General features: G+C 37.3%; 2 protein-coding genes across 2 annotated transcripts; both read right to left on the bottom strand.

Moving 5' to 3' along the window:
- Positions 1-3,582: 3,582 nt before the first annotated feature.
- On the bottom strand, positions 3,583-6,462 carry LOC4345581 (protein CHAPERONE-LIKE PROTEIN OF POR1, chloroplastic). The gene is made up of 5 exons (XM_015793144.3): positions 6,272-6,462; positions 6,055-6,161; positions 4,291-4,673; positions 3,895-3,971; positions 3,583-3,815 (listed from the first exon to the last, which is right to left on the bottom strand). The coding sequence occupies exons 1-5, from the start codon at positions 6,343-6,345 to the stop codon at positions 3,665-3,667; spliced, it is 792 nt and encodes a 263-aa protein (XP_015648630.1). The 5' UTR covers positions 6,346-6,462; the 3' UTR covers positions 3,583-3,664.
- Positions 6,463-14,100: 7,638 nt separating this feature from the next.
- On the bottom strand, positions 14,101-14,856 carry LOC4345580 (uncharacterized). Its single transcript, XM_015793368.3, has 2 exons — positions 14,786-14,856; positions 14,101-14,690 (listed from the first exon to the last, which is right to left on the bottom strand). Exon 2 carries the CDS (start codon positions 14,685-14,687, stop codon positions 14,442-14,444), a length of 246 nt encoding a protein of 81 aa, XP_015648854.1. The 5' UTR covers positions 14,688-14,690; positions 14,786-14,856; the 3' UTR covers positions 14,101-14,441.
- Between the last annotated feature and the right edge of the window lie 5,346 nt (positions 14,857-20,202).

Here is a 20,202-nt window from a genome sequence, read left to right as displayed (position 1 = left end):
ATATGGAAAAACCGAGAACGGTTTTCCGTGAAGAATGGGAGGATGATGTGACCATGGCTACTACGGATACATCCGTTGCTCACATCATGGATGAACAACAAGATATCAAGTTCGAGTCCTCCAAGTGCCAAAATCCAATTCGGCCACCTGCTACACTGCTGACTTCAAACGGCCGCCGAAGCTCCATACGACCTCCGTTTTCGGCCCGTGAGTACTTGATGGAAAGCTCTCGGAGTCCTCTTTCCAATGCATCAAACCTCATTGCCAAATTCCATCTCAGTCGGCAGCAACTGAAGAAACAAGGTGCTGCGACACCTGTAATGGGCCTATGGGCTTGTAACTTCATTTGGGACCCCGGCTCAGGTGGGGCCCATGTGGGGTGCGCCCCAAGCTGGTGGAGCACGACCCTAGGCACCCCTAGGTCGTCCTCCCACCCCTATATATAGCTAGTTACCCCTTCAGGGTTTCTGGGGGGTTTTGTTAGATTAAAGTTTAGCCATTGCTACTTGCTTGCAGCGCGCGTGTCGGCTAGACCGTCCGTCTGCTTGTTCTTCGGAACCCCAACTTATCATTTGTATTAAATTCCTATTTGCAATATCAGATTGCTTTTTATCTTGTTCTTGCTTGTTTCTTCGATTTGCTTGCAAGAATAGGGTTGATCTGCACCGGCAAGATCAACAACCCATGGAGAGGTGTATCGATCGCTAAGGCGCAACACAACGTCTCGTACGGTTGTAGTCGGATCGTCAACGTTTCTCCCAAATCGTAGTTATCACAACTCACCGAAAGATCGGGCCAACAACAGCCTTGAGTGTCGAGAGGAACTCAGGGTTCATCAATCTTGGGTAATATCTCGATAGTATGATCCTATCAAATACTCCCTCCGTCCTATAATATAGCAACCTAAAACTGGATGGGACATTTCATATTACAATGAATCTGAACACGATTAAATCTTAGATAGTATCTCGATAGTACGATCCTATCAAATACTCCCTCCGTCCCATAATATAGCAACCTATAACTGGATGGGACATTTTATATTACAACGAATCTGGATACACTCCTGTCCAAATTTGTTGTACTATGAAATGTCCCATCCAGTTCTAGGTCGCTGTATTATGGGATGGAAGGAGTATTATTTTAAATAAGGTGAGTGTGAATAAATATGTTCAATTTACATAGAAACCAAATTAATTTATCAAAATCAATATTATATGCTTTAATTTATACAACATATTATATATCTATACATTCTGTAAAGCTATAGCCCGCTAAATCTAAAGCTCAACATGCAATCATACCGCATCGTCGTCCACTAGCAATAATTACATATAACGGAAGATGCGGACGGAACGTGTATGAGATGCTATTTTTGATAAGTTGGATGGGTCGTCAATTAGGACGAGTTTTTTTAAGAGAATGATTTTTTTTTACCTGGCTTCTATATCCAACCCGATATATATATGCAGCCATTTAAATTGGAAACTTAGCCCCGCAAACAACCCAATGTGAAATTCACTCCTATGAATATTTAAACTCAGAACTTTAAGATGCTATGCAGGACACTGCAACCACTATGTTACATGCCCCTTTTTCAGTTATGACGGGTTGGTGCACGCACGCGGTTCAGTCACGTCCATTTCTATATGCCTTCCGACCTTCAATGGTCGTACGTTTTATATTACTATATGATATGGCATAGTCTGAAAGTGAACTTCCAACGGCTAATAATGAACAGTACCCAATTGTTATGATGACTTTAGGTTGACATCTCAAGAGCAAGATGCAGGAGAAGTCGCATACTTGCTACTTCTATTTCCGACTTGCCTTGTAGTCATCATACCCTATTCAGTGGGTCCGGATCGCCAGGAGTTTGCCATGGCTCCACCAGGTAGATTGCGAAAGCTCCGCCATCTACTGTTTTCTATGGCTGAGATGGAGCCATCTAATCCTTTTTCTTGTGAAAAATAACTTCATCTAACCCCAGCGTGCTCTATTTCCTTTGGGCCATTTCATTTTCCAACCCAGCCCAACCCAACCCCTCCAAAGCCTTCCTATCTGCCAGGCCAGCCAAGTCCGGCGACGCTTACGTGACAATATTGATTTGGTCTTTGCCATGGCATTGATGTGACGGTGAGGCAGTTAATACGAGTAGGGTTTTTTTCATGTTTTTCACAATTCTAGCTAATGTTTTCTTCAGAATGTTGTACTTTGCTATGGTTTTAAATGTTTTGGGTGAAAAATAATTGCTCTGCAGTTCAATATGAAAAATGGACATTGCGCAAAATATAAAGACAATAAATAGACTTTACTGTAATAAACAAAAAAAAACCTAATTAACTTATGGTGTGGAACATGATGATGAGAGATGGGATCCTACAAAATCGGTTGAGAGTTTAATATCGTTTCGTGGAGTCCACAACAGAAAAAGAAACATTGTCTTCTTCCCCTGATGTCTCATCCCTCACGGGATAAACCATGCCAAAATCGGACCCTATATTACCGCCATTGATTGATTTCATCATCAACCACCCAAAAACGTCATTTTCCTCATCGATGTTGAGTTGTGATCCAAATTCATTTGCACTTAATAAAGACCAGCTTCTACCGTAGGTCGATGTTGAGTTATGATCCAAATTCATTTGCACTTAATAAAGACCGGCTTCTACCGTAGTGGAGCGGACGCCCGGGGTGCGGTGGAAACGGATCGTCATCCCTTTTAGGGTTCCACCATATATATACCTTTTGTAAGCCGCCGTGCGGCGACGTAACCTCACCCTATATATAGTGAAGATATTTTGCTGGCGCCCATAGTTTTTTCTCTCCTATTTTAGAAGGGTTTTCTACGTTAAAATCTCTCGTCTTTTGTGATTGATCTATTGTTATTTATCGTTTGTTTGACTATCGTTTCCTAACAATCGATTCGTCCGTCAACATAAACCATATTGCCATCACCGAATACAGTGTCGATGTTGATTGATTTCGCCATCAATCACCGAAAATCGGACCATGTACTGTCGTGGTCCTACATATGAATTGCAAAACGTAAAAGAATATTATCACAAACAAAAGTTTGATATTCAAAATTTCTATGGTTATCCGATATCACCTTTTGTATATGAGATAAAAAAAATTGTAAACTACTCCAAGGCTTCCACCAGGATAGTGGTTTCTAGTTTACATTTTTGGAGGAATATCCAATGAAAACCATTGAATAAATGAAAACCGAAACTGAATTTTTTTTCTAAATTCATGGAAAATTTACTAGAGATAAGTATAGGTGTGAACTACATTTCCACCAAATCTCAAGTTCAAACCCAGCTTCCTACTATTCACCAAAATTTTGTCTTCTTTTCCTTCCAAATAAAGTTGAGTTTAGACAAAGAGATTTGAAGGGAATGTAGTCCATGCTTACACATATTTCTAGTAATTTTTTCAATAATTTAGAAAACTTTTAGTTCCGATTTTCATAGGTTTTCGCTTTTTCGCCACAGATATCCCTGTTTGTTTTCTCAACAAGGGATACATCTTACAAACCTAAAAGAAGGGAATAAAGGTAGCTATGAATTCACTACGGAGTGGAAAAAAAGCATCGATTTGATTGGGAACCAAAAAAAAAAAGCAATAGCGCCGCCCTGTTGCCAGGTTCTTAACAGAAATTTCACTTGAGGAAAGTACAACCCAAGAACAAGAAAACATAAGCCACAAGAGAAGAAAGGAGCTCGATGGACCAAGTAGGTGGGATGGCAAATGTTGGAATCACTGGGACAAGCAAAGATCCCACAATCCAGCCACCCACAAAAACTCCAAACCTGGAAGAACAAAGGAGTAAACATCCTGTGCATGACTGAAAATTACTAACATTTTTTTATATGGAAAATGCTTACTAACCCTGTCATAGACGCCCTGGAAAGATTTTTCATCTTTTCATTGAGGAAATATATGCATGAGACGAGTGATAGTGCAAGCTGCAAAAGCAAGCTGTCAATAACTGGAAATTTATCATCACTGTAATAGGTTTTATCCTAGACGTGAACTATGTTTGATGATTCCAACTCTTAATCAAATGAAAAACTTATTCAGGTCACTGTGACTCTGTGAGGCCCTATTTTTTTGGGAAAAAAATTGTGGACCAGCATGTTGGAGCTAGCCTCCAGAAAATCATCTAAACCCATCCCTTCCATGGGAATCAAAACTTATGAACCTTAGTGCAAACGGACAGTCTGAGCTCTATCAAGTTCAATATTTGAGACTGGGTTGTTCTAAAAGCAAGTAATTCAAAAATACCTGGAAAGTAGGCCCAGTCTCAGCGGACGTTACAATGCTCCACCCAGCAATAAAAGCAAAAAGAGCAAGTCTTCTTGAAATAATCTCCGCTGATGGCACCTCAAAGAACCCAAGCATTGCCTTAAACCATGATGGGGATTCCTCGACTTGCTTTTGTATTTTGCTTTTCAGATTAATTTTGGATTTCTTACGGTGTGAGTAGCTTTTCATTATTATTTTTTCATAAGCACCTTCAATAGCCTCTTCGGTCTCTTCATGCCCAGCATATTGCTTAAGAAGAAAATTCCTTGCACTCCTGATCTCTTCTTCGGATGCATCATGATCAACACCAAGAATCTTGTAGGGGTCCCATGCTTGCTGTCTTGGGAACAACGGAGCATGCTCTGCAGATAGATTAAAAAAAAATTGGCTCAATTGCAGCTACAATTGCTTACAATGAAATAACAACCAGGACATCAACACAGTAATGTAATATTGAAGACAGAATATCCTATAATCTAAAGAAACAAAATAACACATAACTAGCATAAGAGCTGAGGAGGAAAATGCAAGGATATGTTGCTGCCTTGCTGGCTGATATGTTGCGCTCGTGACAATACAATACGGTTGACCATGATTATTATATACCAATATAATGCAGAGGAAACCCTCGTATAACCAATTTGTATGCATTCAGCCAATTCGACTGGCATGTGAATTCATTGAATTCTTCCAGTGATACATAGTGCACAGTAGAACTTCCATCATACCATCTACCTGGAAGCATTTATATTGCTCACAAGCACATTTGAACACAAAGAAACAGAAAGATTTGTGAATAACTCAGTCAGCAAACATCTTAATCTAGTTGGAAGCCGCTTTTTAAGGGAGTCACTCTTCATATGCATAAAGTGAGAAACTGTCTAAACTCTATAAGCTCTGCTCTGGTCTTTATGAGGGTTTGAACATTTGGAGATGGAACAGCATCTAGATTCTAATTTCCACCGTGGCCTTCTAAAAGCTCAAAAAAAATTCAATCAAGTTCTCCAGAGATTTAAACTAACCAAAAGAAATTAATTTCAAGCCCGGAAAGTGAAGAGCAGACTTTGTTTATTACTTAAAAACCACCTGGGTCAATGTCAGAACTCAGAAGAATAACAAAGACAGAAAAAATAGCTGCAATGATCCTTAAAAAAAAACGGTAATCGGTTGGGTGATACCAGATTAGGATTTTTATCAAGGAAAAGTTTAGGCAAAATGGGCTTGGATATTGCTGATTCATGGCAATCCATCCAGGCTCAATGTGTTGATCTCACAAGACATTGTTTTATGGCATATTTTAATCTAGTAAAATGAACAAAAAAAAGAAAAGGCAAATGAACAGTTCTCCTAGTCCTATACATCCCTGATAGGAAACAAAATTCAGGCACTTCCAAGCAGTTTTTTTTCCCTATTCACATCATCTCAACCTTCCTCCATTTGTGAACTGTGATCACATTGAGTTGTTTCTTTAAGGCGCGGTAGCTAGACAAAACCAAATCACGTTGAACAAATCATGAAGAACACAACCAAGAGGGGCAAAAGCACCATGGAATTTCTCACCATTTACCCAAAACTAACCAAAGGGGGCAAAAGCTAACCATCTCTCTAGCTTCTAGGGTGGGCAAGGTATCCATCAGATAGACGATCAGCGTTAGGACAGCACAATTTTGCAGTTGCAAAAAACCAACAACTACGGAATCATCAGCAGGAGCCGCCAAAGATTTTTCTCCGCCCTTTACTTACCATCACCGTAGCCACCGGCGCCGATCGAGAGGCTCGCAGAGAGCCGCGGACGCGGGAGCGACGCGCGCCCCCGTCCGGCCGCCACGCCACCAGCCTCCGCCCATCCCCTGCAAGATCCAATTCACCACCACACGCCATAATCAGCACGGGGTCAAGAAGAAGAAGAAGAAGAAGAAGAAGAAGAAGATGGGGGGTTGAGGCGAACGCGCGTACGTACAGGCGGTGCGGCGGGCGCCGGAGCGGGCGGGCGAGGAAGGCCGCCTGGCCGAAGGCCACGGCCGCCTGCTGCATCTCCGGCGAGGCGGGGGGGGGTGGAGGGAGGCGAGCTCGGAGAGAGGGAGGGGAAGCGAAGAGGAAATTGGATAGAGCAGCGAAAGCGTCAGACGAAGCCGAGACGAGATGACCGGCGAGGCGAGCAGGCCGGCGGCGGCGGCGAGGTAGGCGGGTGGGGGGGGGGGGGCGTCACACGTCATGGGCTTTTTTGTGGGCCGGGCTCATTTCAAGCTGTGGTGAGCTTGAGGGCCTCGTTTGGATGGGCTTTCTGTACCGGGCTATCCACGAGGATGGGCCGGGATTGAGGCCCATATGAGGCCTAGAGGTGTTATGTCTAAGTTATATGCAGCGTTTGGCTAATGGGATGGGGAAATGATTTCCCACCCACCAAAAGGCATCTTTAAATCCTAACCATTCATTCTACTTCTTCCATTTAATCCTAACCCTTCATTCATTTCCCAATCCCAATCCCCCCCCATTTCTCATTATTATCCAAATACAAAGTTTGTACTTGCTCTTAAGCCCTTCCGAACATGCCCTTTATAAGGGCTATGACCAATTCAATTGAAGCAACTATAATCAATCTATCAAGAATCATTTTATGTTCACCCTTTCCTTTTATCAGTTTTCTATATACTCTCTCATTTCCAAATTGATCATTATATATGTTTATGTACAAGACCAAGGATAATTTAAATCGTATCAATTAAGATACCATGTACACATTCTCCCACAATGCATGTATCGATTAAAACACTATGCCAATTACGTCTCGGCATGCACACATTATCTCATGCTGCATTAACTGTATTCTGATAAAATCCGTGTCCATATGGTTATATGATGATCAATTTGAGGAATTTTGAATTCTATTATATGATGATTAATTTAGAAAGGAGGGGTATCTTTCAAATTCCCTATTTCTTGTCATCTCTCGTCTCTACAATGTTAAAAATGTCCTAGCTGGACTACAAAACTTTGGACAAATCAGTGTACATTCTAGGGGTGTGTTATATGGATTGGTAACGTACTTATGGAGCAGGTGTTAAGCAGCATATTTGCATGTAAACGAACTAATCTTCCGTATATTTTGGGACAACTAGAATGTGCATGTCCATCTTTCGTATAATGGAAAAAAAAAAACCTTGTCATGGACGACTAATCTGAGATGAAAATCCCAAGCACAAAACTACTATGCATGTGTACTACTACCTCAACTTTCCAAGAGATAGCGAATCTCCCCGGTCTAAGCTGCCTGGCTTCATTGACTTCTTACTCTCCTTTTTCTTTCTTCAGAAAACCCGAACGTTGACTTATTACTCATGGGCAATGGCCATGCATAATGTTAGCAATCTCTGAATTTTCTCGTGTGGTTCATCCATCACACCTTCCCATGCTTTCCTATCCATGCATGCTGTTCCTTTCATCACTTTTCTCACGAACCATCCAAGTCAGGATGGAAATGGTTAGATATGGATCAAACGAGTTTATTGATCCATGATTTGATAAGGTCAATCCATTATGACTACATTATATCAATAGATTATCCATGGATATCCAAATGGATCATCTACATTATTAGTAGATAAAAAAACTTTTATTACATGTATGTAAAACTCAGATCTAAAATTTTTAAACTCGCGTTCACATTGTAAAAACTTATCAAATTTAGTTGAATTTTGTAGAGATGATTTATTATATGGAGAAACAACTTTGTTCAAATTTTAAGCCATTTAGACATGCGGGGCCCACGATGCATTATTAAAATCCGAAAATTCTAGTTACATGTGTGTAAAACTTGGATCCAAAATTTTTAAACTCGTATTCACACTATGAAAACTTATTAAATTTAGTTGAATTTTGTAGAAATGATTTACTATATATAGAAGCAACTTTGTATAAATTTTTGAAACATTTACGCATGTAAAGTCATTTTGGGTTGAACCGCTTAAATCTAGGTTCTTATGGTTTGAGCCGTTTGGTCTATTTATATTTTTGAGCGACCTAAAAATCTGTTAGTATAAATTTACGAATAGTGGATAAATGGATCGACCCTAGCCATTCCCATCCTGACATCCAAGTAAATTCGATTCTACTAGAAAATATTATTGGTTATTTTAGCCTTATTTTAAGTCAAACTTTTTACAATCAATTTCTAGAAATATGTATAATTTAACATCATAATATTTATATTTTTTAATTTACCATCAGAAATATTTTCATAATGCATAATTCACTTGTCGTTAAAGTAGATGAATTTCACGGTCAAAGATAGAAGCGTTTAACTTAAGACAGCTATATATGGTGATAAGTAATTTGAAACCAAGGTATTATTGAACTTCTAATCCTAGAATAATTGTTTAGAGTTTCTTCCAATTAGCTTACTTCCATCCTTTATGTCTTCTCATCATTGTGCTATACCAGAACGGCCTTCCTGATAAAGTGATAAGACCATGCAACCAAACTAATCAAGCAGACCCCTCTATGGTTTCTAAAGAACACTTGATCAATACTAACCTCTTTGGAGGCTATTAAAGTTTCTGGCAAACCATCTCATCATCTTAATTTCTCCCATGCAGGTCACTGTTGGCATGCGGTTTGTCGAAATGTAGGCTTGCTTATGCAGCAACCGGCAATCGCACACTCCCTGCTTGGTATTTGAGTAGTAGTAATTTTAATCGTTGATTTTATGAGTTCTAATAATAGTATAAAAAGCCGTTTATCTACTAATAATATTTGAGGTGTTGGATTATAAAATATAAACAATTTATAGATTGATTTCTACTATCTCTTTCACTTTCACTTAGTACTATTGTTTAAGGATGGGTTCTTTCCCCAACTCACCTCCCTCGCTTTCTGCGCGCATACTTTTCAAATTGCTAAATGGAGTGATTTTTGTAAAAAAAAATTCTTTACAAAAGTTGCTTAAAAATCATATTAATCTATTTTTCAAAAAATAGCAAACACTTAATTGATCATAGGAAAATGTGTCGCTTCGTTTTGCATGTACGGGAGGTGAGGTTTCCCGAACACAGCCTAAGGATGTTAACCGGCCTCCCATACATATATTTATCTTTGGTTTTTACAAATAAATTGAATATATAGATATATACAAATATCCAAAAAGAAAGTACTTCTCATGGCAAATATACTAATAAAATTTTCTACATCAAGTTAATATATTTTATGTATATTTAAATTTAAAATGTTGATTTTTTTTAACAAGTTAAAATTTGATATTTGATTGTATGCATCAAAATCAATATACATTTGCGAACTGAGGGATAATTAGGAAAGATCCCAGACTTATGCTGAAATGGGAGAAATTTTAGAGTAAATTTGCACGAATTAAGACAAAAATTAGAAGTTCTTGGTAGGAGTGAAGACAAATTTGTCGAAGGGTTGTAACCGACAATGGTATTTGTAGGGTATGAGAATCGTTGGTACTAAGGTATACACAGATTATAGTAACTAGATGGGAGACATGTTTTTATACTGGTTTGGGTCCTTAGGATGAGTAATAGCTCTACTTCAGTTTATATGTATATATTTGGTAAGTACTGCACTAATTACAACGGGGGAGAAAGTTAGTTAATATAATCCACTAGCTATGATCCGCCGAGAATTATCCAGCGACTTGTGATCGACAGCTAGCAACTATCTTCCTCCTGGTTGTTTCTCAATGTGGCTTATGGCTATGGGTAGTGATCCAATGCTCTCCCTTTTAAGAGGGTCTTCTATTTATACAGTTAGGCAACTTCCTTTCTAAGTAGAACTCAAAGAATCCTTGTAGGATACGGGCCGAGTAAACCTTGCCTCCTCCGACCAAACTCTTATGTTTTTCTATTCCCACGGAAGCAATTTTCTTTCTAATCTATTTTATTTTCATATTTGAATATATCTTACCGTATAATATTAGATATGTTGTATTTTTTTGACTGAATAGATATGTTGTATTTTTGGATGTCATGGATTCAGGTATAGGAGGTATGTCTTATCCGTAATACTCACAAAATTCCCATATTATTAAGGAGCTCTGGAACACAATGATGCATTTTCTTACCGGCAGTTGAGAGGCAGTGTCCAATTTGGGCTTCAGAACAAATAAAGAACAGAAGCTCACCTAGGAAAAGGGGCAAATTTCTTATGTGCACATGAGTTTTCATTCAACCCCTTATATGCCTCTAAATTTCATCCCATTCCTTACATACCCCTGAGCCTTTATATTCTGAAGCCTTCTATACCTGCTCTCTTCCTTGACCGTTAGATTTTTCTTAAATAGTCATATTGCCCATCTATTGATCTCATACTTATGTGATACTTACTGTAAAAAACGTATAAATGTCAATGTGATAACTTAAATTTATAATAATGCCAAATAAGACATAATTATTTGATGGTAAATTTGAAAAATAGAATTTCAATTTTCATACACAACTAATTTTTTATTAAATTCATACAAGAGTTTCACCAGAAGTTCAAAATCAAAATTATTTTTTCTCAGGTTTAAATTTTGGTGAAAATGCTATATGAATTTCATCAAATTTGATTTGAAGTTTATTTTTATAAAGTAATTTTTTGTTTTCAATTTTTCAGTCTAATAATTCCATCCCCTTCATTTTTCTTACAAACAAATCTTTTTCATACTCAGAATTGTATTTTTAAAGCTAACACGCGAGTACAAGAGAGGGCAATATCATCACTTTGAACAAAGAGTTAACGGTCATCTCACAATCAATTAGCCCAATGTGTATAGAGGAGATTAAAAGTAAAACTCAAAGACATACAGTGAATGGACAAAATTCAGGGGTATAGAAAGAATTGAGTGAAAACTCGTGGGAACGTGAGAAAATTTCTCTAGGAAAAATATCTGCCCATATGAACTGCTTTCACCGTCATTTGGGGTGACGAAACAGCACCATGCCAATTGCCAGTTTCTTCAGAGTATAATTACGTATGCAAAAGATAATCTTTTCCAATTAGCGTGTGCATGTCATGAGCTCATCTCACCTAACGCAGGATCAGAAGAAAAATAATTCTTTTGGTCTTCGGCCCGTACGGTTCCGTATGATGTGTTTGTGTCGGTGTTACAATAATACCAAGCCCTGTCAGATATCTGGAGTTCTGCTAATGTTAATTATAGAAGCATTCTTGCTAGATTCTTGTTATACAGTGCTGCAAACTCATATGCAATCATACCGGCTCAAATATACATCAAGTTAATATAACTGATTTTTGGCGTGGTCTAGAATTTTTTTTTATTCCTAATTGATTTGCGAGTGTGGAGGTCTTTTTTCTTTGGGACAAGGTTTTGTTTTGAGGAACAATTTCATTAGATTTAGGTCATGTAAGACTTTGTTGTGCCCTTCGCTTGAGGGTTTCTCTCTGTCAGAAAATATAGCTATTTGCAGTGTCATATTTATTTAAGAAGTTGGAGACTGCGGTTATGTAACTTTTTGTCAATTATAGTTGGAGATTTACAAATAGACTTCAATAATTATGATCTCCTTACGTTAGGCTGGATTCTTTATTATTCTCTATGGTGTGTTCTATTCATTTAGATTTACACTCTGTTCTTGAGTGCTACTATGTAATAATTGGCTGTAACTCCTTTGAGTAAAGGCCGAGATATTTTATTCCATTATCTAAAAATTTAAGAAGATATTTTCAGCTTGTTCCCACTCTACAATTCTCACAAAAAAATTCATGTTTTTTAAATGTTTATAATGGTATTTACTGATAGTAAAATCTGTCTAGACCATTTATATTTTCTACTGGCATTAAACTCGTAAATTAATGGTTAATGGTTGAGATCACATCTACTTAGTCATAACACTCCTGTACGTTTTAAGCCGAGCACTACCAAGGTTGTTTGTATCTCGATCCATATCCTAATATCTCATGATACTACGATTTTATTAAGTCAAAAATATACCGATCCCATCTAGTGTCATAATTTTAATAAAAATCTCAATCTTACTATTCATTTCCACACAATCCTACAAAATATTATGTAGTATCCCGATTATACGATCCTATAAAATATTATTTAAAATAAGGTAGATTGAAAATAATGTGAATAAATATGCTCAAGTTTACATAAAACCAATTAAATTATCAAAATCAATATTATATGTTTTAATTTCTACAACATATTATATATTTTGTATAAAAATATGTCTAAAATTGAAGATCTTTTTGCAAGTATTTTGGTACGTCATCCATGTATGAGTTATTTTTTAACTTCGTTCACTTTTGAAAATACATATCCGTATTTGAGTCAGGTTAAATCTCTTAAAAAACTCGCACATGTTAATTTGAGATGATTGGACTCCTAATTGCAGCTCATGATTTTTTAGAAAAATATATATCCAACCAAATTCTCAGAGTGAATTTTACCTTAACTAAATTATATACAATAATAAAATTAAAATAACATTCACTCGTTGCAACATACGGATATTTTTTTTCTAGTGATAGTACAAATAAAAAACGATCCTATATCCAGATAGATAGCGGATTACCTTGAGCACTACTCCTACAGTCCTACTCCCTCTGTCCTAAAAAAAGACAAACCCTGGATTTCCGTGTCCAATGTTTGACTGTCCGTCTAAAATGAAATTTTTTATAATTAGTATTTTCATTGTTGTTAGATGATAAAACATGATTAATACTTTATGCGTGACTTGTCTTTTTAATTTTTTTCATAATTTTTTCAAATAAGACGGACAGTCATACTTTGGACACGAAAATTCAGAGTTTTTTTTAGGACAGAGGAAGTACTATGTTATTAGCTTCAGGTGAAGAGTTTTGAAAAATCAGAGCTAGGAAGCATGGGACAAAGGCGTCGATGGACGCAGCTAGCCCCATCATGTAAGACCCTGTTTAGATGAGACTAAAACTTTTAAGTCCCTATCACATCGGATGTTTGGACACTAATTATAAATATTAAACGTAGACTATTAATAAAACCCATCTATAATCTTGGACTAATTCGCGAGACGAATCTATTCAGCTTAATTAATACATGATTAGCCTATGTGATGCTACCGTAAACATTCTCTAATTATGGATTAATTAGGCTTAAAAAATTTGTCTCACGAATTAGCTTTCATTTATGTAATTAGTTTTGTAAGTAGTCTATATTTAATGCACTAAATTAGTATCTAAATATAGAGACTAAAGTTAAGTCCCTGGATCCAAACACCACCTAAGAACGACCTTGAGTGCACGGCATCAAAGCGTGACTCACGAGGAAAGTCAGTGGAAGAATGGAAAGCCAGAGGTGTCCGTACTCTTCTGCTACCATTTGAATACTTTGATCACCTCCATGGCCATGGCCACAGTGAACAGCGAATGGCACACCAGTCAAGATCTCCTATATGAAATTGAACTTATTTTTACAAAAATAATAAACAAATTATTGCAAAACAAACACCTTTGAGATTCCTTATGTTACACAAAGCCTGAAAGTTGAGGGGCAAAAAAGGGAAGAAGCTCACACTAGGCAAGACACATGTGTTCTTCCCCTCTGTTCATGTGATCTGTTTTGCCTCGCAAGTGACAGATTACCAGAAAAAAACCCACTCTGAAAGTCTGAAACACGCATCGAGTTCATAGCTCCTGCCTGTACGGACAACACGTACTGGTGAGCGAATGACAGATATCGGTACAAGTCCATGATCGAAAAGCCCCATTTTCAAGACCCAAAAAATGAAAAGAAAGGAAATTTGATTCATAACTTCATATCAAGCTCAAGGAAGATCAGCTGAGTTTCATCCAAAAGCTTAAGCTTTTTTTTTTCTCTTCTCTCACGAACAGTCAAGTCAAATAAACACAGGCGATTACACGGATGATATATATATATATATATATATATATATATATATATATATCACTTCATCCACAAACACTGTAAACAATTCTTCGTGGAATCTCCTGACGAACAGCAAAATTTCAGTAACTGTTTTGATGGGATTCTCCGCATCTATAACAACATAGTAAATACTGTCGCTTGAATGTTTCGATGTTGGCGATGATCAATATAACAACATAAATATATATTTTGTTTGCTTAATTGGATTCTCGATGGTGATGAACTGATGAATCAGAAATCAGAAGGCGAGGAAGAAGCGCTTGTTGCGGCGGCCGATGGAGTCGGCGGCGACGAGGTTCTTGGCGATGAGCTTCTGCGCCTGCCTGCTCCTGATCTCCACCCTCATGCTCTCCGTCTTGTCCATCTTGTCGTACGTCATCATCGCCGCCGCCTCCTTCTTCCTCCCTGTCTTCCTCCCTCCGCCGCCGCGAAGCTTCGACTTGATCCCGTCCATGAACCTCCCCAGCTGCCCCATCACCACCATCTCCTGCAAAATTTAAAGAAACACACAAGTCGATGAACTACATGTACACTTCGAAATTTTGATTAACTAACTGCTAAGTTCATCGGAATTATAGTTACCTGAGCTGAGCAGGACGAGCAGCTGCACGGAGCTGAAGACAATTTAGTTAAATTCAGAGACAAGATGGAGTAGGTCCGTCTGTACCGCAGTGGTGGCCTTTATATATGTACATGTACAGGGCTGGACTGAAGTAGTGATGATGCAAAGCTGAGGTCGCCATCTGAAAACGACGTGAAAACTGAAACCTTGGCTTTTAGTTCCAGCTGAAGGGTGCGATTTTGGATTCGAGGTTTGACGAAATGGTGATCACGAGAGCGTGCCTGATTGCATGAGAGGGATAACAGGTACTGCTAATATATAGATTACGATCGTTGCGTGAGGAATTTGGTTTGGTTTGGTTGCGGTCAAACGGATGCGTCCGCCTGAAACCGGGGGGGTGCATGGAGCTTTTGATCGTCTGTATGTCTCGATCTTCTCGTGCGAAATGGCTGGATTCTGGTTGATTTCTGCAGCTGGGTTCGAATCGAACGGTCGCGTTCTGGACCGGGCTCGATGGGTGCTTCTCGGTGCAGCAGATTCACTAGTCCGGCAGCGATTGCAGTGGAAGAGCTTTGTGGTGGAGACGAAAAGGGAGGGGCTTTTGATCCCTGAAAATTCGCTGGTTTGAGGTTTCAGATCACGAGTTCTTTTGGTAGTCCAGTGACTGATTTCATTTCGCTGGTTTCATTTGCATTATGTGCTCTCACTTTTCCTAACCCATTTTTCTCTATTTTAGCGCGCACGTTTTTCAAACTGTTAAACGATACGTTTTTTTAAAAAAAAAATCTATACGAAAGTTGTTTAAAAAATCAAATTGATTTATTTTTAAAAATACTTAATTAATCACGCGCTAATAGACCGCTCAGTTTTCCGTGCATACAGTTCCGCTTGGGAACAAGCAATATCGAACAAGCCCTTATTCCTAACCAGAGAGTTATTGTTCAGCATATCTAAAATAGACTACTGGGTGCGTTCGGAGGTGAAGGTGAAGAACTTCACTTCATTGCACGCAAAATGACGCGATTCATTACCACATAATTAATTAAGTATTAGCTAAAATAAACTTAAAATGAATTAATATGATTTTTTAAAAATAACTTTTCTATAATTAAAAAAGCATATATATATATATATATATATATATATATATATATATATATATATATATATATATATATATATATATATATATATATATATATATATATATATTAGTTGTTTGGGAAAACGTGCACGTGAAAAGCAGGGAAATAAGTTGGAAAGAGGTGGTAAAGAACACGTGTATGATTGTTCAGAGTTACTATGTATGAATCTATTGTTTAGAGCTTTGCTGATGTGAACATGATTGCACTGAGTTTTTATCATCAAAATACCATACACTTACACTGAGATTCTTGCTTGAAAATAAGCCATATTAAAGCATTCTTTCACATGAATCACTTTATAATTCCAAGTTAGAAAATTACGTGCATAAGACCCAAGGGGTATAAAGGAGATATGATGCGGTGGCAAATCGAAACAGGAGCGTCAAGACGATGTGATGCATATAGCACTCTGTTGGAAGTGTTCCAGGCTCTTTCTGGTAGGTGATTGGGACAAGCTAGACAAATTGGCAGTAAAATTTGTCCAAAATAAACATTGGATCAATGACACAACCAACAAAGGCTATATCATATACACACTCTTTTGTCTATCATCACTGCCCGTGTCTATCTGACTTGAGATCCTCACATGCGTCGTGGCCGGCCTCATGTTACTTTGTACTAGTTCTTAAAGTTGTTCCACAACATGTCATGTATTATGATGTGTATGCGAGAACAAACGAATGCAATTTCCTATTGTTGTTTGATTTCTCCCTGCAAACTGTTTTTCATCATGGGGGACTTCTTTTGAGAATGATCATTCATTGTTGAGTATGTTTGCTATAGTTTTTTTTTTCTTTTGTATTTTAGGAACAAGAGCCACTGGAACGGATACCATCATCTCAATCGGGCGGTAAGCCCCATCTTAATCGGGTACGGTGTCCGTCACAGGTTAGAAGTCACAGATGTGAAGAGTTATCTCAATCGGGCAAACGGCCGTCACGGATGAATCTATCTCAATCGGGCCCTAATTAAAACCCGTCACCGATTGCTTTGACCCAGATGACCAGTCAAACTATAGCCCGTCACAGATGACCTATCTCAATCGGGCCACAACTAGTGTCCGTCGCAGATGACCCTTATCTGTAATGGGCATTAACTATAGCCCGTCACAGATGATTTTTTTTGGCTAGCCTCAGGTCTCCCAAGCCAGTCTTTTTTGAAAATAAATTTTATTTTTTTTTTGGCTAGCCTCAGGCCTCCTAGGCCAGTCTTTTTTGTCCTCACTCATGTGTATCCAGGAAGAACTTTTCGGTCGGTCACCCATCCCGAAATTGCTCCAGGCTAAGCATGCTTAGCATCAAAGTTTTTTGGAGATCGGCTTCCAAAAAAGTAGTTGTAACTTGTTGGTACGAGTTTTCTATTAATCCTATTAAGCCCTAGGCCAGGATGTCACACCCCAACATCCCCCATTCATATACATTCATTCACATACACAACCATCAATATATTTAACACAATCACATTCACATAACATCCATTTTGATCACATATTTCATATCCATTCACATATTTCACTAGTAAAACCGAGTTAATTGGATCAAATATATATTTAGCAAGTACTATCATGAAGAGGAAGCAAATCAGACTTCTAGAAAAAATGAATTTTGAATTGAATTTTATAATACTAAATAAACTCATATGAAAAAGCTGTCAAAAACAAAGTTATAGAACTTATAAGATCTGTCAAAAATAAAGCCCATCACAGATGAGAACTTTAAATTTAATTTTAGGCCGATTTTTGTGTGTCAAATGCAAAAATCATAAACAACAAAATTGTATAACTCATCGAGATGTACAACTATTGTATCGGTCCTTTGTACAAATAAGTTCATTTGAACAATCGAAATTTTGAATTTTCAAAACTTGACAACTTCGAACAAAAATTAGGGTTATTAAATGATTTCAAATAGAAAAGTCACCAAAACCAAAGTTGTAGAACTCATCGAGGTGCAAAATTTTTATTTTGGTCATTTCTCCATCTGACTCTATTTAAACAATTTGAAATTTGAAATTCAAAGTTTGAAAAATTCAAATAGAATTTTAGATCAACGAACGACTTCAACTGAAAAAATCATCGATAACAAAGTTGTATAGCTCATTAAGATCTATAACTTTTATTTTGGTTATTTTTCTATATAACATTTTTTGGACCGTTTGAATTTGAATTTGAAAATATGACCACTTCAAACAACATTTTCAAATACTAAATGATATCAACTGAAAAAGTCATCAACAAAAAAGTTGAATAACTCATCAACATCTAAAACTTTTATTTTGGTTATTTCTTCATACGACAAAGTGATAGTAACATTATTCACAAAATTGACATAACTCTTATCTGGTTTTATAAACTATAACACATATATGTAAAATTTGTGAATAATTTTCTAACATTTTGTCAGATGAAGAAACAACAAAAATAAAAGTTTTAGATCTTGATGAGTTATTCAACTTTGTTGTTGATGACTTTTTCAATTGAAATCATTTAGTATTTGAAAATATTGTTTGAAGTTGTCATATTTTCAAATTCAAATTTAAACTGTTCAAAAAATGTTATATAGAAAAATGGCCAAACTAAAAGTTGTAAATCTTGATAACTTATACAACTCTGTTATTGACATTTTTTTCCATTTGAAATCATTTACTACCCGTAAAATTATTTTGACTAATAAAATGAATTATTATACTGCACTTAATTATTTTGCTATAGTTCAACTTACAAATATAAAGATTTCATATGAAAAATGGAAAAATATTCATCGGTGTCGGGCTTTAGTTAATGCCCGATAGAGATTAAGTATATAGCCGTCACTGATGAGTCATCTGTGACGGGCCTAGTTGTTATCTCAAACGGGCCTCAAGTTAGTGCACGTCACGGATGATGGTCATCTGTGACGGCCCCCAACTTGAGGCCCGTTTGAGATATGGAATGTTATCTCAAACGGGCCTAAAGTTGGTGCCCGTCACAGATGATGGTCATCTGTGACGGGCCGCAACTTTAGGCCCATTTGAGATATGGAATGCTATCTCAATCGGGCCTAAACTACGGCCCGTCACTGATAGGTGTCATCTGTGACGGCTTAAGTTTTATACCCATCTAACATGTCTGTGTGACCATATCTCAATTTGGCACTTTTCGGTCCGATTGAGATGACTTCCTTGTGACGGCCCGCTATTTCTAGACATGTTAGAGGCCGTCACATATAGAAGGATCTGTACTAGTGAGCTAACAACAATGTTGCAAATTAGAATAATTTATGGAGCATTGCTACATAATTTCATCCCTTGTTTTACTTGGAGTTAACCACCTCGGCCTCAATCCACGTCCTATTATACGACAGTCATTATGGGCTTATGGCTAGCTCTAATATTAATTTGTACATACTAGTTCAAGAGCAAATATGGTACCCTCACAAACTATACCTTTTTTTCTGGAGAAAGGTCTAAAAAAAAGTTACCATATATAAGGGGCTGATATTATACAAGCAAGCAAAGTTTCAAGATCAAATTCAATGACATATTGAATATATAAAATTCACAAGTAGCCAACAGAATACTGCTAAAATTCAAAGATAAATTGAATATATAGCACATAGATTAAGTATTATTCTTTTAAAGTTTGAAATAATAATACTTGACACCAGATTGAAATACTTTTATAACTATTAATGGTATTGCCACAAAACAAAATAACAAGCCAATTTTCCCATATTTGAAACATATGCAAATTTATATGGATAAAAGTGTTATACACATTTCAAAGTCATACCATTTTTGTAACATGTCAAAATCAATAATTGAATAATTCCGATATTATGTTTCCATCTTACACATCAACCTATAGTTGCTTGTCACGTAGGAAGAAGGGGAGGAAGTTATGGTTGTCCTAGTCAAAGGGAGAGAGATTGAGTGAATTTAACACAAAGATAAACCAATATGAAATTTTGGAATTTTTCCACCTCGTGCATGAATTACCTATCAGAGAGAGGTGAATGAATAGCAGTTACTCATCAATATGTTCTTCTTTTGGAATTGGCTATATGGTATTATGACTTGTGAATATTTTATATCCCCAAATCATTTCAATAGTGGACCGTTTGATCTTAGTCCGATGCTAATTCAGATAGTCCTCCCAATCTATATAAAGAAGGAAACCTGAACCCTAGCACTCTACTCACCTCGCCGCATCCCTTTTCTTCCTTCCCCAAACTCAAGCCCCCTCTCCTCTTGCCTTTACTCGTTGGTGGCCTCTCTTCTAGGCTCTGGCAAGATTGATCCCCTAATGGCCTCTT

This window comes from Oryza sativa, chromosome 8, assembly GCF_034140825.1.
Source record: "Oryza sativa Japonica Group chromosome 8, ASM3414082v1".
NCBI lineage: Eukaryota > Viridiplantae > Streptophyta > Magnoliopsida > Poales > Poaceae > Oryza > Oryza sativa.
Note: the sequence above shows the minus strand (reverse complement) of the source record. Positions and strands in the feature narration are given on the sequence as shown.